This window comes from Oryctolagus cuniculus, chromosome 15, assembly GCF_051225735.1.
Source record: "Oryctolagus cuniculus isolate XC-2025 breed Fujian yellow rabbit chromosome 15, ASM5122573v1, whole genome shotgun sequence".
Classification (NCBI taxonomy): Eukaryota; Metazoa; Chordata; class Mammalia; order Lagomorpha; family Leporidae; genus Oryctolagus; species Oryctolagus cuniculus.
Genome location: NC_142881.1, coordinates 70,796,897 through 70,821,105, shown reverse-complemented (window position 1 = coordinate 70,821,105; position 24,209 = coordinate 70,796,897). Strand labels below are relative to the sequence as shown.

Genomic DNA, 24,209 nt, shown 5'->3' with positions numbered 1-24,209 from the left:
GCTTTGGGCTCCTGTGAGCACCGAGGTTGGGGGGGGGGTAGATTTTTAATATGGAGACACCTGCTGCCTACTTTGCCCTGTCCGGCAGGAGCGGGGAGGTAGAGATTGGCAGAGCTGCCAGGGGACCTCAGCCGTGGAAGCCTTGGCACAGGTTAAGCCTCATAATGGGCGCTGTGAGCAGGTGTTATGTAGAAACACGGGGTGAACAAAAGGCAAAGTCCATTGTTGGCTCTCGCAGAGCTTCTCAAAGCCTAGCCCTACCAGTGTGAACCGTGCATCTCTAGAAGCGGGGACCACCGGGTAAGCAGACTTCCCCCAAATCCTCCACCCTTTTGAGATGTCTCTTATAGCTTGATGTCGCCCAGAGCACACTTGGAGAGGGAGCAGCATGGTGTTTCCTGGGCGGGACTAGCCAGAGCCACAGCCCAAAATTGTAATTATTCACTAGAATTCCCATCTGCAGTTGGGTTTCTCCATTATTGCAGACTCGAAACCAGATATTAGAAGATGATTGGCTGCCCAGAGAGCTTCTGGCCCATCTTCTGCATTTCCCAGTGAGGCTGCCTGCTTCCTGCAGCTGGCTAGGGGCGGAGCAGGGATCAGAACCAGGGCTTCTGGCTGACTCCCAGCAGAGGGCGCTCTGTGAAATGCCTGCAGGCAGCCTGGGGCAGCCTTTCTTAGTTGTAGTCCAGCAGCCCTCATGGTACGTCCCCAGCGATTTAGGGTCTCTGTGTCTCATCTCTCGTTTCTTCCCCTCTGCAGGGGGATGCAGGCGTCACCGGCCGTAAGATCATTGTGGACACCTATGGCGGCTGGGGGGCTCACGGTGGAGGGGCCTTCTCGGGGAAGGACTACACCAAGGTGGACCGCTCGGCGGCTTACGCTGCCCGCTGGGTAGCCAAGTCCTTGGTGAAAGCAGGGCTCTGCCGCAGAGTTCTCGTCCAGGTAGGTGACCCCCTCCCCATCCCCCTGCCCTCCTGGCTAGCCGAGGGCCTCGACCCAGCACTGCTGCGAGTTAAGGAGAAACTAGCATGATGGGGAAGCCACCCAAACATGGCTTTGCCAACGTGATTCCCTGTGTGTGTGTGTGTGTGTGTGTGTTTTAACAGGCAGAGTGGACAGTGAGAGAGAGAGACAGAGAGAAAGGTCTTCCTTTTGCCGTTGGTTCACCCTCCAATGGCCGCTGCGGCTGGCGCGCTGCGGCAGGCGCACAGCGCCAATCCGAAGGCAGGAGCCAGGTGCTTCTCCTGGTCTCCCATGGGGTGCAGGGCCCAAGCACTTGGGCCATCTTCCACTGCACTCCCTGGCCACAGCAGAGAGCCGGCCTGGAAGAGGGGCAGCCGGGACAGAATCCGGCGCCCCGACCGGGACTAGAACCTGGTGTGCCGGCGCCGCTAGGCGGAGGATTAGCCTAGTGAACCGCGGCACCGGCCTCCTTGTGTTGTGTTGGACACTGTGACCAGGGAGAGAGGTGCATACTAAAAAAACCCAAAAAGCTGCCCTGGGAAGACAATAGGGCTCCCTAGGCAGACCAGGTGCAGAGAGGATGTTGGCAAGACGTGCATGGTCCCTGCTGCCCCTTCCTGGGGACACCAAGGTCTCTGAGGGCGGACCCCGCACGGCCCCTGACTCTGGTGCTCTCTGGAAGGTTTCCTACGCCATCGGTGTGGCCGAGCCACTGTCCATTTCCCTCTTCACCTACGGGACCTCTCAGAAGACAGAGCAAGAGCTGCTGGATGTGGTGAACAAGAACTTCGACCTCCGGCCGGGTGTGATCGTCAGGTGAGTGTCTCCATCCTGCCCTTTCCCTGCCAGCTCCCCGCCGCTCAGCTCAACTGAGAAGCCACAGACAGGACCCGCCAGCCTCTCAGAGTGGGGGGCTGGGGGTAGGGAGCGCCCGTGGCTGTGCGCAGTGCCAGTCACAACAGAAGGGTCTCGTTTCCTGGCCCAGCAGACCCCAGCTCCAGCGGGGCTGTCAGGGTGGCAGGGGGATCTGAGATCAGTAATTACAAGGCCAGGTGGCTGGGAGCTGTCCCTTCCCATGGCCCTGTTCTCTGGAACTCAGTGGCCAGGCCAGAGGAGTGGGGAGGAGGGAGCCCCTGTGAGAGCGGGGTTCACCCTGCTTCCGGCGTGTCTATGAGCCTCAGCTTCCTGAACTATAAGCCTGGACGGTGGTGTGGCCCAGGCAACCCCGCTCCGTTTCCATTCTAAAGTGAGCTTGTCTTCTGCCGAACGCACAGGGATCTGGATTTGAAGAAGCCCATCTACCAGAAGACGGCATGCTACGGCCACTTTGGGAGAAACGAGTTCCCCTGGGAAGTCCCCAAGAAGCTTGTGTTCTAGAGCTGGGGGCGGCCAGGCCTGGTCTCGGCCCAGACACATCCAGGGCGCCGTGCTCCCCTCTCCAGGATCCTCCTCCCAGGATGTGCCTTGTTCACCCACCTTCACCTTCCCTGGGGCAGAGTCATGGCTCTGAGGGACAGGAGGCAGGTGACTTCCTGGTGTCGGCCACAGTCGCCCCGTTCCCCACCTCTCCCTCAGGCCAGGCCACGGTTCATTCAGCAGTCAAACCAGCCCTCTCAGGAGCAGATTCCCCCTCTCACCTCCTGCTCATGCCAGGACACCGACCAGGTCCTCCTCCCTCCCCTGGCGTGTGCCCAGGTCGGTGTGTGTCTCAGGCCTCAGGGACCCTGAGGGCCCCGGGGAGCCAGGTATCCCCTTCACCTCTGTGGCTGGCGCCTCTGAGCCAAAGTTACGTGCACAGCCCCTCCCAGGCCAGGCGTCTGGCAGAGAGAGGACAGGGCCGATGTCTGCTAAGCATTCACAGCATGCAGGACCCCCGACACGTTACTGATCTCATTTCTTCATAGCAACAGGCTGAGGCAGCACCTTTCGCTGTCCCTGTTTGTAAATGAGGGAAACTGAGGCACAGAGCAATTGGGTAACTCTCACAAGGTCCCACAGTCACAGGTAACAGAGGCCAGATATGAACCAGGTCAGGAGCCCGTGTGCCCCCTCTTCTGCCAGAAACAGGCTTGAGCTGTAACACACACAGTGAGATGAGGCTGTGGACTCTGTCCTGAGGGCCCGGGGTTGCTGGGAGTCATGGGATTAACCTGTCGGCTCTCAGCGACCCTGGGCCATGGTCATGGTCTCCGGCTGTGAGCCGGAGGACCTTTCTGGGGGCCACATTTGTCCTGCAAGGTGGTTCGGGGCAAGCTGGGCATCCTGGCCCGGGAGGCTGGGCTAGGGCTGGGGATGAGCTCCAGTGGCCTTACAGTCCCAGCCCTGTGGCCCCCCAGAGACATGCAGGGCTGGGGTTTTGGAACCTTGGTGGAAGTGCTCCAAGTCAAGTTCAGTCACACCTGGGCCTCCTGGAGCAGGGACAGTAACTCTTCATAGCACAGGCGGCCGGCACTTTAGACAGGGGATTGAATCCTGGGTCCCTCGTCCTTTCTCTTTCTTTGGCTCCTTGTACCACATGGAGGGTGAATCTCTTGGGATAAGTGGGCGGGTCCCTTGGATGCCCCTTCCAGGGTCCTCCGGCCCAGATCCATGGTGTTAAATAGTACCCAGGTGCTGGGCTCGCCTCCTGGTGGCAGACACACTGACAGAGATGGCCTGAGGACACTCTGCCCCTCCAGCTGGCCTTCGAGGGGCACATCTGCTCCCGGGTCCTGAGTGGTCCTTGGCATTTGAGGCTCTTGGAAGCTGCATGCACCCCTGCCTTCCGATCCCTGGCCACTGCCACCCACGGCTCCTGTGCCCCAGCCCGGGCCCCTCACGACAGCATCTCTACCTTGTCCCCAGCTCCCAGGACCAGAGGCTCAGACTGGGAGCACCAGGGCCTCCAGGAGAACACTGGGGATGGAGCTGCTTTCCATGGCTCACAGGGCTGGTTCTGGCTGGGAGAGGCAGCCCGGAAAGCCGGATTTTGGGAGCAGGCAGCGTCCCTCTGTGCCTTGGACTTTATGACAACTGCCCTAGGCTTTCTCTGTCCATCAGAGAAAGAACACTCTTCACGGTAGCAAAGCAAGCCCAAGTTGCCATGACACCCCAGAGCTTGTTCGTGACACAAGTGCTTGGATCCGTCCATGGGGCTCTGGGCTGCTAGGAGACTTCAAACTCCTTCCAGCAGAGGGAGTGATGGGTTTGCAGGTGGCCGAGTTCCTGTAACTTGGGCCATATTTGAAGTGAAAATTTGGAATTTTATACTTTCCCTACCCGCTAGAGAGAAACAAGGTCTTTTTTTGGTCACCACCATTTATATGAAACTCAAGCCTTTTTGTTGTTAATTCCTGCTGGGATAGTGAATAAAAACTCAAGGAGCCACTTTGTTTCTTTTGTCTGTCAAACCCCGAAATGCCCCCTCTGCATGAACAGTACCTGGCTTCCCCCGCCCCCAGGATTATGAGGTGCCCGGGGAAGTGCCCCTCCATTCCTGTCCTCGTGGCATGCTCCGGTGTGGCACCGAGGCTCCCCCCACCCGCCGCTCCTGCGCTGAGCCACTGCACTGCTGTACTTGGGCTTCACCACATCCCACTGAGCTAGGGATTCTTAGGAAACCCGTTTCACACGGGCCCTTGGGACCACAGAGGGTCAGAAATGAGCCGCGGGCCAGTGGTGTGTTCGGGCCGCGTGCCCTGCTGGTCTGTTCCTTGTCTCTTACTCACTAGTCCCTCTCCGCACCTCGTCCGCGGCGAAGTTGTGTGAGGTGAGCACTCGCGCCGTGTTTGTCAAATGGCTCAATACGTGATCGAGGCTGAGTGGAGGGACAGGGAGGGAGTCTGGTCTGGAGAGAGCGGAGCCAAACCTGTAAGTAGATGTACATTTCTCTCTCACACGGTTCCGAGTGTGAGACTTTATTAGAAGGCTCTCCCTGCAGTGGTCCTTAGTGTTACAGTCCCGGAGCGCTTGGTTGAAGCTGGTGAGGAGGTGGGACCTGCACAGTCCGCTCCCTGGGGGCAGTGTGGGCAGCAGTCAGCTGTAGGGCTTTTGCGGTGCAGGCTGGGCGGCTCCTCCCTCTCGCTGGCTGAGCAGGCTGCTCTGGGCGCCTGGAAGGCCAGAGATGGAGAGGAGATGTAAGGGCGTGGCAGAGAGGAGGGAAGAGGAACTGGTCAAGGCAGAATTGTCCCACAGTCTTGTCTGAGACAGGTGTTATGCCCAGAGGAGCCGCTTGATGGGGTAGGCGATGAAATAGTATGCATTACAGAAAACACATATTGTGAGAACCTGTCTGAACAAAAAGACATGGAAATGCGTTGGAGCACTTGCCTGTGGATTAAGGGCTCTTTGGGTATAAAATACAAAATGGAGAAAGCAAGAAGGAGAACCAACTTCCAAGGCAATTGTCCAAAACTAAGGGACATGTGGAAGTAGCAAAGGAGTGGCCAGCAGAGTAGGAGCAAACCTGGGAGGCTGGGGTGCCCCGGGAAGCCGAGTGAAGACAGTGCTTCCAAGACAAAGGGGGCATCGACTGTGAAATCAGAAATCAGACTGGTGAGAGAGGTGAGGGGAGGCTTACGAGCGTCCAGGAAATTCAGCCACGTGGACGTTGCTGTTGATGTGGGAACAGGCAGGGTTATCAGAGGTAAACATGGCCAGATTGCCTCCCCACGCGTCATCCTTTAGTACATCAGTGCCCTTGGAACACAGTTCACAGGGGCTGACTAGACTACCACCGCCCTGCACCCCTGCCTGTCTGCCCTCCCTCCTCCTGGGCTCTGGCTCCCCACCCCCACCGTCTACCACACTCTAGACCCCCAGGCTGCTTTGGCTTCCCCCGACAGGCCTACCTGATTCTTGCCCCAAGACTTCGGCACCTGTCCCTCCTGTCATGGATGCCCCAGCTCATCCTGTAGATTACAGACGAAATTTCTGTTTCTCAAAAGTCCCTCTCTTTTCTACTCCATTCCATGTTTAGCTTCTTGCTCAGTGTTTAATACAGGGTGCCAGCGTGTGTGTCCGAGTGCAGCCCCACTCCGAAGCCAGGAGTCAGGAGCTTCCTCCGGTTCTCCCCCGCGGGTGCTGGGGCTCCTCCGGCACCTGTCTGCCCCCTTTCTCCACACGATGGTGGTTCCCCTGGGTCCTTCCAGGCTCAGCTTACAAACCACCTCTGGGAAGGTGCCCCTAAACATCTTCTAAATCACACCCCAAAACTGCTGTTGTTGGGTTCTGGATAATCAAAGATTGTATTTTTATTAAATCTTTTTATGATTGTTAGTTATTTTAAGGCAACAATAATTCTACAGCTCTTACCGTAAATCAATCCAAATCACAGAGCTTTGCTTTCTCTGAGGTATCATTGACCAATGAAAGCCGTACCTACTCAAGGTGTGTAGTGTGATGAGTTGACCCGTGCACAGCTGTGTGGTCATCGCCTCAGGGAAGTTTATGAATGCATCTGTCATCGCATAGAGTGATACTCAAAGCTGCTTTTTTATTTATTCATTTATAAGAATGATCATATGGTGAGCCAGGAAAATGGTTGTGCCTGACTCAGGATCTTTTTTTTTTTAATTTATTTATTTGAAAGAGTTACACAGAGAGAGAAGAGGCAGAGAGAGAGAGAGGTCTTCCTTCTGCTGGTTCACTCCTCAGTTGGCCACAACGACCGGAGCTGCACAGATCCGAAGCCAGGAGCCAGGAGCTTCCTCCAGGTCTCCCACATGGGTGCAGGGGCCCAAGGACTTGGGCCATCTTCTACTGATTTCCCAGGCCATAGCAGAGAGCTGGATCGGAAGTGGAGCAGCCAGGACTTGAACCTGCACCCATATGGGATGCCGGCACTGCAGGCAGTGGCTTTACCTGATACGCCACAGCGCCGGCCCCTCAAAGCTTCTAATTCTTCACAGATGCCCACACTTGCATGTTAATGCCTGTCGCCTCCCTGGGACTGGGCACTCCTGGGGTCTGGCCTTGTCTGCTTTGTTTGCCATTTCATGCCTGGCTCCAGTGCAGGCTGCAGCACTGGTTGCATCAGAGAATGAATCCAAGATGTGTCCATCTCTCCTGCCTTGTCCGAAGCCAGGAGCCAGGAGTTTCACCCAGGTCTCTCACTTGGGTTCAGGGGCCCAAGCACTCGGGCCATCTTCTGCTGCTTTCCCAGGCACATTAGCAGGGAGCTGGATCAGAAGTGGAGCAGCTGGGACTTGAACTGGCACCCATAACCTACTACACCTCAGCACCACCCAGAGGGGTTCTGAAAGCTGGGAGGATTCTGCCTGCCCTCTGGTCAGTCCTGCCAGGCGCAGGTGCTAGACGAAAACTGCAATCATTCAACAGATTTGCTTTATAAAGCGCCTGTTAGGTGCACAGCACCACGACTGTGCGGATTTAGGCGTCTGAGTAGTTTCAACACAGCCCTCGTTTTCCGCAGAGGAAGGTGAGCCCAGATGTGGAGCAGGCAATCAGGAGGTGGGAACTTGGTCTGAAAGCTGTCAGGTATTGGGGCTGATAGCAGATGGAGGAGAGACCTGGAGACCCTGGGGAAAGGCAGCACAGAGGGTTAGCGGGGATTAAAGGTGTAGAGTGGGAACTTCAGAGGATAAGGTAGGACCCAGGCATAGAAGGAGAGTCGCACGGTCTCTGGGCTGTGAGGCCTTTCGCTGTCCTAGGGTCCCTCTGCCTGCCACTGCCAGTCAGGCTTAGCGAGACTGTTCATTTGAAGACTCAGGAATACAGAGCGCAGACAGGTGGGCCCCAGGCAGGCCCCAGGCAGGTGTGCAGAGTTATGGTAGCGCCGTCATCCACGCTGAGTTCTATTCTGAGTGTCCTAGGTGTATTGAAGGATGATGGCTGGGGTGGGACTCTGCTCTATTTACTTTTTTTTTTTTTGACAGGCAGAGTGGACAGTGAGAGAGAGAGACAGAGAGAAAGGTCTTCCTTTTCCATTGGTTCACCCTCCAATGGCCGCCATAGGTGGCGCACTGTGGCTGGTGCACTGCGCTGATCCGAAGGCAGGAGCCAGGTGCCTCTCCTGGTCTCCCAGGGTGGGCAGGGCCCAAGGACTTGGGCCATCCTCCACTGCCTTCCTGGGCCACAGCAGAGAGCTGGACAGGAAGAGGGGCAACCGGGACAGAATCTGGTGTGCCGGTGCTGCAGGCGTAGGATTAGCCTAGTGAGCAGCGGCGCTGGCCTGCTCTATTTACTTTTAATAACTGCCCATTCCCGCCTCACCAGCCTCCTCCACACGACTGGGTTCGCTGGACGCTCAGGGACCTCCCACACCTCACTCCACAGTCTCACTCGTGAATAAGGAGGCAGGAGAAGTGGGTCTCCAACCTGCTTTCGTGAATGTAGTGGCCGGGGAGAACTTTATAGATTAGGTAGGAGGGAGCTGGGGTGCAGAAATGACTGGCCTCTGTGGTGGAGTGGGTAAAGCCGCCACCTGCAGTGCCAGCTTTCCATATGGGCGCCAGTTCGAGTCCCGGCTGCTCCACTTCCGATCCAGCTCTCTGCTATGGTCTGGGAAAGCAGTAGAAGATGGCCCAAGTCCTTGGGCCCTGTACCCACGTGAGAGACCCAGGAGATGCTCCTGGCTTCGGATTGGCTCAGCTGTGGCTGTTGTGGCCATTTGGGGAGTGAACCAGTGATGGAAAACCTTTCTGTGTCTGTAACTCTACCTCTCAAATAAATAAGTAATTTTTTTTTTAAAAGTAGTTGAATTGTTTGAGAGGGAGAGAGAGGAGAAGATAAAGAGAGAGCACTCCCATCTTCTGGTTCACTCCTCTAAAACCTGCAGCAGCCAAGGATGGGCTGGGCCAGAGCCAGGCCCCAGGAACCTTTTTTTTTTTTTTTTTTTTTTGACAGGCAGAGTGGACAGTGAGAGAGAAACAGAGAGAAAGGTCTTCCTTTGCCGTTGGTTCACCCTCCAATGGCCGCCGCGGCCAGCGCGCTGCGGCCGGCACACCGCGCTGATCCGAAGGCAGGAGCCAGGTACTTATCCTGGTCTCCCATGGGGGTGCAGGCCCCAATCACTTGGGCCATCCTCCACTGCACTCCCGGGCCATAGCAGAGAGCTGGCCTGGAAGAGGGGCAACCGGGACAGAATCTGGCGCCCCGACCGGGACTAGAACCCGGTGTGCTGGCGCCACTAGGTGGAGGATTAGGCTATTGAGCTACGGCGCCGGCCTCCAGGAACTTAAATTCAGGTTTCCCATGTGGGTGGCATCACTGCTGAGACGTCACCGCTGCCTCCCAGACTCTGGGAGCCCCAAGTCGGAGCCAGGAATTGAACCCACGTACTCTGATGTGGGATACAGGAATATTGACTGGCATCTCTGGCTGAACACCTGCCCCTGAACTTGGAGTCATTATTGTTCACAGTCCTGGATCCATGAGCAACAAATCCCAGATGCACCCACAAGCCCTCCGTCGTTAGTAGACTCAAGATCATCCCTTATACACCAGGGGCCAGGGGTTGCTTTGAAATCATGCAGATGCAGGTGTGGACTGCACGGGGCTCACAAGCCCAGGACACTCCCTCCTCCAGCAGAGGGCAGGCGCGGTGCGTGTACATGTGTGTCCCTTCCACTGTGGAAGAGCCACAGTGAGCTAATGCGTTAGCTGACATACTTCACTTGATTTAGCCAAAAGGCCGAGAATCGATAGCTGACATACTTACATATATGTTTTTGTGCTGAGAACACTTAAAATCTACTCTCTTAGCAATTTTCAAGAAAACAACACAGGGTTATTACTATTCTCACAGTTGCACAATACCACACCGTGTTGGTCATTTTAACTCTTCAAGTCTTAAGACTGGATAGGTTAATCCCACTTCTTCATTTTCTTTCTTTCTTTCTTTCTTTCTTTCTTTCTTTCTTTCTTTCTTTCTTTCTTTCTCTTTTTTTTCTCTCTCTCTCTTTCTCTCTCTCTCTCTTTCTCTCTCTCTCTCTCTTTCTTTCTATTTTAAAGATTTATTTATTTATTTGAAAGTCAGAGAGTTACACAGAAAGAGAGGCAGGGGGGGGGGGGTCTTTCATCCACTGGTTCATTCCCCAGATGGCCACAATGGCTGGAGCTGTGCGATCAGAAGCCAGGAGCCAGGAGCTTTCTCCAGGTCTCCCACGTGGGTACAGGGGCCCAAGGATCTGGGCCATCTTCTACTGCTTTCCCAGGCCACAGCAGAGAGCTGGATTGGAAGTGGAGGAGTCAGGCCCTGAACCAACGCCCATATGGGATGTACGCTGATATGGGATGTGGGAGCCCTAATTGGTATGTGAACTGCTAGGGCAAATGCCCACCCCTTGTTGAGGATTTTTGTATCTCTATTCGTGAGAGAAGTTGGTCTATAGTTTTCTTTCTTATTCTGGCTTTGGTATTAGGCTAATGCTCACTTCGCAGAAAGAGCTAGACAGTATTCCTTCTGTGTCCCCATCCCACATTGGGCCCAGAACCCACAGAACAGTGGTGTTTGGCAAGTGGAGCATCCGGGTGGCTGTAATCACTCCATGCTCCAAACAGCACTGCCTGGGTTCCTGCCCCTGCGAGTGGGGTATGTCTCTGGTCCTCCTCACCATGTGCCCAGTCACTCCGCTGCAGGTCCCAGAGGCAGGGGTTAGGAAGCCCTGGGGGGCCCAGCCATGAGCCAGGTCCTGGGACGGACAGTTTGCTCCGGCTCAACCTGGACCACTGAGCCTGAGTCACAGCCTCTGCACTGTCACAAAACCCAACCAGGGCCCACATGGCCCTCTGCGGCCGTGCAGAAGAGGCTGTGCAGGGCCCACGTGGCCCTCCGCGGCCACACAGGGGAGGGCCGCCACCCTTCACTGCAGAGAAACTTGTTGGGAGGAGAGCGGGTGACCTCAGCCCTGGGGCTGGTGGGGGCATCCCCTTCCTACACACCTGCAGTTCCTTTTGGCAGGTTCCCCTGCTCTCTTCAAGGGTCCTAAGTGATTCTTCAGCCTGAGTGCTCTGTGGGGAAATGCGCTGCGCAAACAAGAAGGCGGCTTCCTGCCCCACCCACCCCAGGGTAGAGGCCCTCGTGACAGGGGACCTGCAGGGGTGGGGAGGAAGCTTGGGAGGCCGCATCCTATATATGGTCCTGTCCACTGTCCACTCTGGCTTGGGGGTAGAGAGAGATCCACATAGCCTGGAGGCTCTGTGTGCAGGTGAGTTTCGCCCCATCCCCTGGGTCGTCTCCAGTGCATCCGGTATAGGCAGTGAGAGACAGCCTAGTGGCCACAGGCCCAGCTAAGAGCCGGGCTGGGAAGGGGAGGACTCCCCATCACTGACCATGTTGGGGGATGGGAGGGGCGGCTAGGCTGTGGGTCCTGGACATCTCTGCTCATCTCAGGTGACCGAGAGTGGGACAGAGTGAGTGAGTCAGTGAGGGAGTTACCACGTCCTTCCTCCTCCTAGCAGCCTGCCAAGGAGGGGTCAGGACTCCACAGGGCACAGGGGACTCGGCTGAGACCAGAGAGGTGGGGTGACTCCCTCAGGGCCACACAGTGATGTGTCACAGAGAAGACTCCGGAGAACCCAGACCCGCTGACCCACCAGGGCTCCCTACTCCTCCTCACCTGTGCTGGGACCGTCCTACCTCAAGCCAGGGGGAGGGGACAGGGGCCCCGGGGGGTGCTGGGACTTTCCCTGGATAGTTTGGGTCTTCCCAACACTCTAGTGTGGATCCGGCCCGGCCCTCAGGCTCTGCCGTGTTCCTGCGTCCTGGCAAAGTTGGTGCTGCCAACAGCTCGTGGCCCTTCTCCCATTCAGGAGACGCTGCTGGAGCAGGCGCCATGTTGCTGCTCTCCCTGGCCCTCACCCTGATCTCAGCGCCAGCCTCTGACACGTGCGACACAAAGGATGTTTGCATTGGAAGCCCTGGCATCCCCGGAACTCCCGGATCCCATGGCCTGCCCGGCAGAGATGGGAGAGATGGTGTCAAAGGAGACCCTGGGCCCCCAGGTACTGTGTCAGGACAGACCAAAGTCCATTTGGAGGAGGCCCATCCGGTTGGGCCCAAGGGCCAGCTGGATGGGACTTGGCAGGCGTTTCCCAGGGCCCTTGAGTTGAAGCCTCCTGGAAAATCTAGCCTCAAGGTGCCCGTGGAGTGAGAGAGGGGTGGGTCTGGCTGATAATGGGGTCCATGCATCCATGTCCCCTTCTCTCCGCAGGCCCCATGGGCCCCCCGGGAGGAATGCCCGGTCTCCCTGGGCGTGACGGACTGATTGGAGCCCCAGGTGTTCCTGGGGAGCGTGGAGACAAGGGCGAGCCTGGGGAGAGGGGTCCTCCAGGTGAGTAGTGTGAGAGGCATATGGGCAGTGGTGACATGGGCGCAGTGCGCATGCAGTCAGCTACACGGGGCCTGGGGGACTGGACAAAGCACAGAGGCCTCCAGTCTAAGTGAACTACGATGTTGGGGGCGGGGGCTGGAAATCAGGAGTGTCAGAGCAGTGTGCACAGGGTAGAAAGCGATCCATGCATCAGAGCTACTGATGGGCAGACACAGGGTGACAGGTGTGGGGAGAGGGGCAGCACTGGGAGGCAGAGGAGGCGCTTGCTGGGGCAGGTGGGCTAGGGGTCCAGGCAGAGCGTGCGCTGGGCTTCTCTGACTCTCAGAGGAGTACACAATATCTACCAGGAGAGTGCAGAGATAATCCTGTTTGCCTTTGATAGAGGGGCTACTGGGGCCTTGCCCCTAAGTCAGAAAACCCCAGAGTCATTCCAGGGCTGTAGCAGGGAAGGAGGACAGGAGGGGGCTTCGCAGGTGCAAGGCTGCATCGAAGGGAGTGTGAGGAGGGAGTGGGGGAAGCACTCCAGCTTTGGGGACCCTTGCACCTTGGGGTCTGGGCAGTTGAAGGATGGAGTTCCAGGCTTGCAGCGAGCAGAGGTATTTGTAGGCTCGCCCCTCATCCTCGGTGGGGGCGGGGTCTCTCCTCAGGGCTTCCAGCTTACCTAGACGAGGAGCTCCAAGCCACACTCCACGAACTCAGACACCATGCCCTGCAGTCAATAGGAGGTGAGGGGGACCACTTGGGGTCTCGCGGGGTCGGGGAATCCCACAAGTTTCCCTCATCCTCAGCAGCAGCCTCCAGGAACCTGACTTACAAATGTGGACACGCAGGTCCTGGGAACAGAAAGGGTGCTTTCTTTTTCTTGTGTCTTTGGTCCAGAGGAGACAGAAACGGATTCAGTCCCAGTGTCCTAGGAAAGCAAATTCTCCGCCTATCGTGCTTGCACTGGCTCTCGGTTCCTGGCAATGATTGTTCCAGTGGACGAACAGCTGTCTAGATGAAGGCAGAGATGAGACTAGAAAGGCAGGGTTGGGAGAGGGAGGGAACGGCACAGAGAGAGGCAGAGACAGAGAGGTCGGAGAGAACCTGATGGCACAGAGCCCCATTAGGGAGATGGGCCTGGGGACAAAGCCATCAGTGGCCCGACGCAGACTTCTGTCCTTGCAGTCCTCAGCTTGCAGGGGTCCATGAAGGCAGTGGGAGAGAAGATCTTCTCCACCAATGGGCAGTCGGTCAATTTTGATGCCATCAGAGAGGTATGCGCCAGAGCAGGTGGCCGCATTGCCGTCCCGAGGAGTCTAGAGGAGAACGAGGCCATTGCAAGCATCGTGAAGGAGCGTAACACCTACGCCTACCTGGGCCTGGCCGAGGGCCCCACCGCTGGAGACTTCTACTACCTGGATGGGGACCCTGTGAACTACACCAATTGGTACCCAGGGGAGCCCAGAGGTCAAGGCAGAGAGAAATGTGTGGAGATGTACACAGATGGGAAGTGGAATGACAAGAACTGCCTGCAGTACCGGCTGGTCATCTGTGAGTTCTGAGCTAGCACTTGGGCCACAAAATAGACAGGATCCTGCCTTGCTTTTCCACCTCCCTCCCGAGGGGCCCTTGGTCTACAAGATGCTGTAACTCCTTATAAACGAAGTCTATTTGTGGCTCTTAGACTTGGAAGCATCCTTAGCCACTTGGAGCCCTGGATGAGTTCTGGCTGCTCCCCCATAATCACCAATCAGCCTTGACACTCCCTTGAGCCCAGTCTTAGCACTGAACTCGAGGCAGTCACTAACCTTGGCCTTGGCTTGAGACAGAGTCCTCACCTTGTCCAGTTCCTTCGCCTACACAAGGCAGCAGTGAGGTCCCAGATGGAGGACCCCGTAAAGCCACACAGAGACTGCCTGCCTCCATCCCCTCTACTCCTCCTCGGTGGCACACCCTCTGCCCAGGCTCTTCCCCAGCAAAGTGGTGGCCAGCTCACCCCTAGTGATTGGCAGGTGCGATCCAGTCCCCTGAGTCTTTGGATTGGATTTTGTATTGGATCTCGCTCACTGGACCTAAAAGCAGCCAGCCAAGGCCTCTGGGGCAAGATCATGTCCGCCCACCTTCATATAACCTGGGTGACTTCCTGCTTACGAGCATGTCCCCTGCCCCTCTTCAGACCTCGGTGAGGTGGTCACGGCCCTCACCACGCCACTGGCTCTGCTTTCTCTATTCATAAATTCATTCAGCCCGATGTTTCACTAAAATATCATAATGAGTGTCAGGCCGAGTCTTGGGTGGATAAGGCACCTGGAGGTAGTTGTTTGCCCTGAACCTGTTTGTTCATCTATCACACGGGGATAAAATACTCATTGATCTTGTAGTGATCACCGTCCCCCTCACTGCCATAAATACTGCTACCGAAAGAGGCCGTTCACTGCACTCACTAGGTACCGACCACCTTCACAGGCATCGTATCAAATATTACGAAATCTTATCACAATGCCACAGGCCAGTGCTATTTTCCCCATTTAAAAAATCTGATGATGCCGGAGCTTCAAGGAGTTCAAGTTCTGAATGTTGTTATGGAGAGCAGGTGGCAGAGCATCAGTTCAAGTCTCCCTACCCCGACCTGGAGCTCACGCTCCTAACCGCCCCATCCTCGGGCTGGACAGAGATGACTCAAGCGTAATAAATCGTGAATGTGTTCCAAGAAGCACCACGTGCCTGTATTTCTATAGCTCAGACTCATGACGGCTCCGAGCCGCTGCTAGCCTGAAGAATGGGGAAAGTCGACCTCAGTGTGTGCTCGCTTTGTCCAGAGGGAAGGGTGTCCCGTTCTCCTCCCTCGGGTGCATGGAGCGATGGGAGCTACACAGACACTTGGGAGAATATCTGGCCACCAGTGTTGCTGGCTGGCGCCCAGGTAATTCCTGGGCTGGGTGCTCATGGTGCATTCGTGGGGGTGATGTTATGGCTTGCACTCCCACTCAGCCACCCGGGTGTGTTCTACTGCTCAGCAATGGGACATGCCCCTCGGGGTTCAGTCCCAGGTCCCTGTCAGGCCCCCAGTCCCAGGTCTGCTTCAGAGGGGGCCAGGCCGTGTACAGTAGGGATGTGTGGGGATGTGCCTGTGTGCCTCTTTGCTTAGGACGCAACCCCCAGGGGGCCCCACTCCTCCTGCCCTCACGCCTTCAAGTGCTCTCCTCACCACTTTCACTTCTTTTCTTGGGCTAAAGGAAGCTCTGGCTCAAAACCCAGAAACCCACACAGGAATGACAAGAAGTGCTTCTCAGTCTTTCATGCGTGCTAGTTCATCTGATTTCTCTGCCGCGAGTGCCTGGGACCCGGCACACAAATGATTAATTCTTCCCCTAAATTAAACTAAAGCAAGAGGGGCCAGCGCTGTGTCGTAGCAGGTAAAGCCGCCACCTGCAATGCTATGCCTCCCATTTGGACACCGGTTCGAGACCCGACTGCTCCATTTCTGATCCAGCTCCCTGCTAATGTGCCTGGGAAAGCAGAGAATGATGACCGAAGTGCTTGGGCCCCTGAACTCTCATGGGAGACCTGGGAAAAAGGTCCTGGCCCCTGGCTTTGGCCTGACCCGAGCCCAGCTATTGCGGCCATCTGGGGAGTGAAGCAGCAGATAGAAGACCTTTGTCTCTCCCTCTCTCTGTAACTCTACCTCTCAAATAAATAAACAGATAAACACATCTTTAAAGAATAAAAAGAATTGTCTTTTTTCTGAAGATTTGGCAAAACTCACCTTAAATCCATCTTTTTCTGTGAGAATGGTTGATAATTTATTTTTTGACAGGCAGAGTGGACAGTGAGAGAGAGAGACAAAGGTCTTCCTTTGCCGTTGGTTCACCCTCCAATGGCCGCCACGGCTGGCGCACCGCGCCTATCCGAAGCCAGGAGCCAGGTGCTTCTCCTGGTCTCCCATGGGGTGCAGGGCCCAAGCACTTGGGCCATCCTCCACTGCACTCCCTGGCCACAGCAGAGAGCTGGCCTGGAAGAGGGGCAACCGGGACAGAATCCGATGCCCCGACCGGGACTAGAACCCGGTGTGCCGGCGCCGCAAGGCGGAGGATTAGCCTACTGAGCCGCGGCGCCGGCCTAATAGTTGATAATTTTGGCTTCCATGTATGTTTATATAAAGGAGCTGTGTGTCAGTGTTACAGAAGTGATAAGACGTATTTGAATTTAAAAAACAGGGGAAGCTGGGTGTGGCTCATTGATTGTGACAAAGATAGGAGATATTAACAAGGGAAAAGAGGTGATGGGTATAAGGAAACTCTTTGTATAACTGCCTCATGACTTTTGCTTTGTAAAGTTAAAGCTATTCTGAAATTAAATGTTAAAAAATATAACATGGTACACACACATACATCCACACGCACACAAACACACGCACAGACAGAACTCCCTCACCAGCTGACCAACCCTCCAAATGCTTACAGGACCAGAACTGGACTGGGCTGAAACCAGGGGCCAGGCACTCAATCCAGGTCTCCCATGTGGGTGGCACTTGAGCCACCACCCACGGCCTCCCAGAGTCTACATTATCAGGAGGAAGCTAGAAGAGCCAGCGGTGGGTATTAAAACCGGGCACTCTGATATTGGACGTGGACATCTGGACCTCTGGGCCAGTGTCCACCTTCAATACTTTATGACTAATGACAGTAGCTTCAGACAACTTACATAATGCTAAAGTGCCTTCTAGTATTACCTATTCCTCTAATTCGCAAATAAACCATTGCATAATGTGACTTTATAATGGCAGTACTGTCCATGTAAGTGTAAGGTTCCATTTTCCTTCCTGGTTTGCTTATTTCTTATATATTTCATATTATCACCGCTATCACATGGATCAGCTGGTGCAGCAATAAATCTCCATCAGGTGCTTACAGCAACAGAGCGCTGGGACTTGCTCTGGGTCTTCAGGTTTGCTGAGCTTTGCTGGTCTCTGCCGAGGTCGCCTGGACTCGGCGGCAGCGAATGGACTTCAGGCTTTCAGGCGAGATTGTGGCTGTTCCGGATCTTGTAATAATCCTGACACTGGTGTTTACCAGGGACATATTCCACCACCCCTCCCCGCGATGGGGAAACCAACACGAGAGGCCTTGTCAGGCTCTTGGAAAGCTGCTGCTGCCTTTCTGTCCACCCCAGTCACCTGGCTCAGCCTGGTGTCACAGGGCCTGGGGTGTTTACTGCACACACTGTAACGGGAGCCTCTGGAAAGTACTTTGGCAAAGAGCATGGTTATATAATTGTTTAATGAGGAGGAAGTAAAAAATCAGAAACCTCAAACTACCGCAGTCATACTGCTAAATTTATGTTTTCTTGCAAAGAGCCAGGTTATTATTATATTATTATTACTAGTTGTGTAGTTATGTCCTTAGTTCATTAATTGAGTGTTATGTCTAGTTCATTAATTGAATTTTTTATTTATTTCTTAATTATAGTGTCTTTTTTTTCCCTTTAACAATTTACTTATTTATTTGAAAGGCAGAGTGACAGACTGAGAGGGAAAGAGACAGAGAGACCTTCTATCCACTGGTTCACTCCCAAATAGCTAAAATGGCCAAGGCTGACCCAGGCTGAAGCCAAGAGCCTGGAACTCCATCCAGGTCTCAGACACTTGGGTAATCTTCCACTGCTTTCCCAGGCGCATTGGCAGGGAGGTGGATCAGAAGTGGAGCAGTGGGGACTCAAACTAGCACTCTGACATGGGAGTGGCGGCTTAACCCACTGGCCCACCACATCGACCCCAATGATTGCATCTTTTAAAATATTCGGTCGTCCCTCCCTCAGGGTCCTTGGGAGATTGAGTGCATGACTGCCTGTGGATACCAGAGTCTGTTAATGCTCTTGTCCCTTTGTGCTAGGTGCATACAATCTGCACACATCTTCCTAAATACCTTAAACAATCTCTAGGTTACCTGCAGTACCAGTACAACCTAAATGCTGTATAATAGTTATGCTCTATTGTTTAGGGAATAATGATAAGAAAAACAGTCTATACCTGTTCAGTGCAGACATAATCAACACAGGCCCGGCCATACTCATGTCTTTGATTTGTACTTGGTTGAACCTCTGGATACAGAGAGCTGACTGCTCATTTATCTGTAGCGTGCCATGCACAATCCTCGGTGGAATCTCTCTGAGCTGTGTTCTTTCTGTCCACTCTCTGCTTATTTCCAGTTGTGTCTGGTAATATTTATAAGATGAATTCCAATCTACCTGATCTCCATCTGACAAAATCCTGGTCTCTCTTGGGTTAGGGGTGAAGCTCTCCATTGCTTTCACACTCCACAGTGCACTGGGCTGTGATGAGCTGGGACACTTGAAATACAATGTTTCACCTTCGCATAAACAGCATCAATGATGCTGATGATGATGGCGGCAGCAGCACAAATTCAAACCCCAGCTCTGAGACAGCAGACGTCCCTAATGGAGAATCTCTCTGCCCTAGACTCACGTCTTTCTCCTTGTGCTCTTGCTCTCAGGTGTCTTTCTCTTTCCCCTTCTGCTCCCCCCAGGCCACGCCTCCTGTAAGTCTGTAGCAAGGCTGGGGTCCTGGCTTTATGTAAATCCCCGTGTTTCTGGGAGCTCTGCCCGGTTGCTGTGAGGGCTCTATGCCTTTGCCCTCTGAGCCCACAGGCCTTTCATGGTCGTGTCAATGGCACCAGGAAACACAGCTCTGAGAAGGGTTGTCTTTAGATGGTGTCTCCCTTGGCTCCTGGACGAGTTTCCCTGCAGTGGGAATGGGCCTGGTGACTTGAGCCCACAACCCTCAAGATGCTGATCTGTCAATCATACACAGCATCAAAGGGAAGTGACTCAGCCCTGCCTCTCGCCAGGGGCAAATAAAGCTCTCGAGTTGCTGGGTGAGATGAAGTGGTTCGAGGAGCGTGGGAAGGCAGGTCACCGCGGGGACTTGGGCCACTTGATCAGGCGCAGGTGACAGGCATGGGCGCTCCTGGAAACCCAGGCCTGGAGGAGCCCCGGACTGGTCTGGTCTCTCCCTCTGCCCCAGGTGTCTGCTCCTCTCCTCACTCTCACCAGATCCTTCCTGCGAGCCAGCCCTGGCTTACACTCTTGGGAACAAGGAAGTGACAGGAACCCATCTCCTGCCTTCAGGAGATTAAAAACACTGGGGAAACAGGCAGAGATGTGAGCTTTGGCCAGAGAAGAGGAAGGAGAGGTGCTTTGAGGACATGACACTGGAAAATTAATTGCTCTATAAATTTTTTTTAGAGATTTATTTATTTATTTGAAAGTCAGAGTTACACAGAGAGAGGAGAGACAGAGAGAGAGGTCTTCCATCTGCTGGTTCACTCCCCAGTTGGCTGCAATGGCAGGAGCCGTGCCAATCTGAAGCCAGGAGCCAGGAGCTTCTTTCGGGTCTCTCACGTGGGTGCAGGAGCCCAAGGACTTGGGCCATCTTCTACTGCTTTCCCAGGCCATATCAGAGAGCTGGAACAGAAGTGGAGCAGCCAGGACTAGAACTGGTGCCCATAAGGGATGCCTGCCCTGCAGGTGGTGGCCTTACCCAATACGCCACAGTGCCAGCCCCTCCATAAATCTTCATCCGACATTGACTCTGATAACAAGGACTTTTCTAGGTGAGCTTATGACCAATGGAGAACAGGAGCCCTATTCTCCTCAAGTTCTCATTCTAAAGGTTTGAGGGGATAAATAATTATAAAACCAAGTAAAACACTTTCACTTAGGAAATCAGGTCAGAAAATCAGAATTTAGCTACAGGATGACTCCATAAAATTAAATGGTCAGGGGCCCGGCGCTCTGCCTTTCAAATAAATTAATAAATTAATAAATAAATCTTTTAAAAAATTAAATGGTCAGGCAAGCCCTTTCTCCCGAGATAATGTTTTAGCTGAAATCTGAGTGATGACAGCCATGCAAAGACAGAGGGGAGCATCTGGGCTGGCCAAGGGAACGGCTGTGCAAACGCCCACAGTCAGCTTTAAATTTGTCTACAAACAGGGCCGGCAACGCAGCTCAATAGGCTAATCCTCCGCCTTGCGGCGTCAGCACACCGGGTTCTAGTCCCAGTTGGGCTGCTGGATTCTTTCCCGGTTGCCCCTCTTCCAGGCCAGCTCTCTGCTGTGGCCAGGGAGTGCAGTGGAGGATGGCCCAAGTGCTTGGGCCCTGCACCCCATGGGAGACCAGGAGAAGCACCTGGCTCCTGCCATCGGATCAGCACGGTGCGCCGGCCACATTGGAGGATGAACCAATGGCAAAAGGAAGACCTTTCTCTCTGTCTCTCTCTCTCACTGTCCACTCTGCCTGTCCAAAAAAAAAAAAAAAAAAAAAAAAAATGTCTAGAAACAGTTCCTCCAGCTCTGGGACATACCCAAGGATGCCATTCGGTAAATGTTCTGAACGAGAAAGGAGGCCCGTGGGGTGGTGGTGTCGGTCTTTAATTTCCCCACTGCAGGGGCCGGTGCTGTGGCCCTGGCCTGAAGTGCCGGCATCTCATATGGGCGCTGGTTCTAGACCCAGCTGCTCCACTTCCGATCCAGCTCTCTGCTATGGCCTGGGAAAGCAGTACAAGATGATTCAAGTGCTTGGGCCCCTGCACCCACGTGGGAGACCCAAAAGAAGCTCCTGGCTCCTAGCTTCGGATCGGCACAGCTCCGGCCATTGCGGCCATCTGAGGAATGAACCAGCAGATGGAAGGCCTCTCTCTCTGCCTCACCTTTTCTCTCTGTGTAACTCTGACTTTCGGATAAATAAACATTTTAAAAAAAAATTCCCCACTGCAGAAGAAGCTCTTGGTTCCTGGTTTCAAATTGGCCCAGCCTCGGCCCTTGCGGCCATTTAGGGAGTGAACCAGCAGATGAAAGACCTCTCTCTCTGTATCTCCCCCTCTGTCTGTGACTCTGCCTCTTAAATAAATAAATAAATCTTTAAAAAAAAATAAGTGCCCTGTGACACCCTAGGGTCCCACATGTCCACACCTGTGATGTGAGGTTGGCAGTAGTGAAGTCCTGGGCCCCCAGGACAGAACTTCCTCTGGGCACCACCAGCTCCCTCGGATCAGTGTCAACCAGGAATTGAGCTTTAGGAGCAAGAGAACAAGCGACAGCCCCTGGGTCACTGTCCTTGTTCTCCACCAGGGTGAGGGCTCAGGGGCCCGCATAGCCCCCCAGGGAAGCCGGGGCGACAGGGGCTCCTGGAATTCAGGACCAAAAGGCCAAAAGGGAGACGGCAGAGCCAATTCAGGTAAGAAGCATGCGCCGGCGTGGTCTGGGCTGAGGGGACCTGGCGGCACTGGGAATCGGGGGTCCATGAGGAAGGAGCATCCCCCACACCCCACCCCACCCTCACAGAAGGCGCGCAGCTCTGCCTTGCACTGCCTGTGGCCCTCTCAGCATTCCCTGGGGCCTGAGCACAGGCGCTCAGTCCAGCAGGGTCTGCCTAGGCAGGCCTCTGTCCGAAATGGGACTTGGATTTCATCAGCTGAGGCAGCCCAGCCATGGCTCCTGGTGTTGGTCATAAGAGTAGCATGAGGAGCCGGCGCTGTGGTGTAGCGGGTAAAGCTGTCGCCTGCAGCACTGGCATCTCATATGGGCCCTAGTTCAAGTCCCAGCTGCTCTACTTCCAATCCAGCTCTCTGCTTTGGCCTGGGAAAGCAATGGAAGATGACCCAAGTCCTTGGGCCCCTGCACCCGCTTGGGAGACCTGGAAGAAGCTCCTGGCTCCTGGCTTCGGATCAGCACAGCTCCGGCCATTGCAGCCAATTGGGGAGTGAAGCAGCAGATGAAAGATCTCTGTGTCTGACTCGCTGTCTCTCTCTCACTGTAACCCTGCCTTTCAAATAAATACATACGAGAAAAATAAAAATAAAATAAAATAGAAAAGAACTGGGTCCTGCCTGGGGAAAACTTCCGCCCTGCTAGGAACACAGCACAGAGTCAGTCAGGCCTTGGAAAGGACCAAGCCACGCCCTCTCCTTTATTTATTTACTTATTTTTAAGATTTTTATTTATTTACTTGAGAGGTAGAATTACAGATATAGAGAGGGAGAGACAGAGAGAGGTCTTCCACCTGCTGGTTCACTCCCTAGATGGCCTCAATGGCCAGAGCTGGGCCAATCCAAAGCCAGGAGCCAGGAGCTTCTTCTGGGTCTCTAATGTGGGTGCATGGACCCAAGGACTTGGGCCATCTTCTACTGCTTTGCCAGGCCACAGTAGAGAGCTGGATCAGAAGAGGAGCAGCCGGGACTTGAACTAGCACCCATATGGGATGCTGGTGCTACAGGCGGAAGCTTAACCTACTATGCCACAGCACCAGGCCTATGACAGAGAGGACACCAGGCCCATGGGGGTGACCCATGGAGGCCACACCTGCAACAGGGAAGGTACTAGATCTCAGGCACCAGGGGACTCAATTCCGTGGCTCCAAGGGCTGCCACTATCAGATGCCCAGCCTGCTGGCCTAAGCAATGTCCCAGGGCAGCCCAGCCTTTCTGTGTCTTGGCTGTTGCTTCAGGCCATTCACGGGATGCACCAAAACGCTTTGTACCACCCCACTGAGTGAGACCCAAAAGGCCATTCTTCACAGCATTCCAGGAACAGGAGCTGGAGTTCTGAACCCCCCTGCGACCTGGGCTCTGGCTTGGAGGCCGCGCCCAGGGGAAAGAGGGCGACCGCAGATTGAAGTTAGCTCCCTGCTAATGCCAACCCGAGTGGCAGGTTGGCTACTGGGGCCACAGTTTCCCCACCTGTAAATTGGCCTCCGAAGGCTTCCGTCTTCTAATCTGGATGAATCTGTGGTCAGGGAAAGCCACACAGCAGGGCACATTTTAGGAGCAAAGCTATAGGATCTGTGAACTGCCTTCATTGTGTAGAATCAGAATCAAAATGCAGTGAGTGTGGCTAAAAGCTAGTTGCAGATCTCTCGCTTCTGTACAAATTAGCTTTGCTTGATAATGGCTAAGGGTGGATCTTGTGAAACTATGTGGCCCAAATTCCCAGGAACTGGTTTGACTGAAATGTGTCCTTGACTGTTATCTTACAACCATATCTTGTATCTGTTACTGCATTTGTTGTTGTTAACTGTTATCTTAGAACCTTATTGTGGTTTTCTTTTCATTGTTCACTGCATTCCAGGGGTCCGGTTTGAAATTGTGAGCCCTAGTGGACAGAATACTGTAAAGGGGCTGGCTCTGTGGCGCAGTAAGTTAATCCTCCGCCTGCGGCGCCGGCATCCCATATGGATGCCAGTTCTAGTCCCGGCAGCTCCTCTTCCGTGGCCCAGGAGTGCAGTGGAGGATGGCCCAAGTGCTTGGGCCCTGCACCCACATGGGAGACCAGGAGGAAGCACCTGGCTCCTGGCTTCGGATTAGCGCAGCTCCAACTGTTGCAGCCACTGGGGAGTGAACCAACGGAAGGAAGACCTTTCTCTCTGTTTCTCCCTCTCACTGTCTATAACTCTACCTCTCAATTAAAAAAAAAAAAAAAGAATACTATAAAAAGCTGTGTAACCCGCTGTTGGGGGCCGCATTCTGGTAAGGAGTGTCGGTCCCGATTGGTGGCCTGTCCCGACTGGTTACCTTGCTTCTCATTTGTCTCTCATTTGCTTCTCATTTTCGATAAAATTCATGTGTGACTGTCACTGGTCTTTGTAACATTTTGTTTTAGTTGATGAGTGGATGCCGCAATTGTTTGTTGTCAGCTGATCCAATCAAATCAACTAATTGGTGAGTGAAATACACATCAGCTACTTCTGAATTTTGTGGAATGCCAGTCTGGGTAAGTTAGAATGACAAATGTAATTTGCAACAGGATGCAGACTGTAGTTTATTTTAAAGATTTATTTATTTATTTGAAGGTCAGAGTTACACACAGAGAGAGAAGGAGGGGCAGAGAGAAAGAGGAGAGAGAGAGAGAGAGGTCTTCCATCCACTGGTTCACCCCTCAGATGACCACAACTGCTGGAGTTGTGCCGATCCGA

At 54.2% G+C, this 24,209-nt stretch overlaps 2 protein-coding genes across 5 annotated transcripts in view; both read left to right on the top strand.

Annotated features, from left to right (window-relative positions):
• Positions 1 to 4,332, top strand: part of MAT1A (methionine adenosyltransferase 1A) — a 40,663-nt gene extending 36,331 nt beyond the window's left edge. For all 4 annotated transcript variants that reach the window (XM_089313590.1, XM_089313591.1, XM_051833046.3 and 1 more), the window contains 3 exons: positions 763 to 945; positions 1,649 to 1,782; positions 2,241 to 4,332. In XM_089313590.1, coding sequence (XP_089169716.1) covers positions 763 to 945; positions 1,649 to 1,782; positions 2,241 to 2,343 — 420 coding nt within the window. In that variant the 3' untranslated portion in view covers positions 2,344 to 4,332. The remainder of the gene's footprint in view (positions 1 to 762; positions 946 to 1,648; positions 1,783 to 2,240) is intronic.
• A 6,749-nt stretch (positions 4,333 to 11,081) lies between these two features.
• Positions 11,082 to 15,946, top strand: SFTPA1 (surfactant protein A1). Its single transcript, NM_001082229.1, is given in 5 exon segments — positions 11,082 to 11,114; positions 11,719 to 11,910; positions 12,120 to 12,239; positions 12,887 to 12,964; positions 13,407 to 15,946. Coding segments are annotated over 4 exon segments (744 nt in total). The 5' UTR covers positions 11,082 to 11,114; positions 11,719 to 11,741; the 3' UTR covers positions 13,784 to 15,946.
• Positions 15,947 to 24,209: the final 8,263 nt, after the last annotated feature.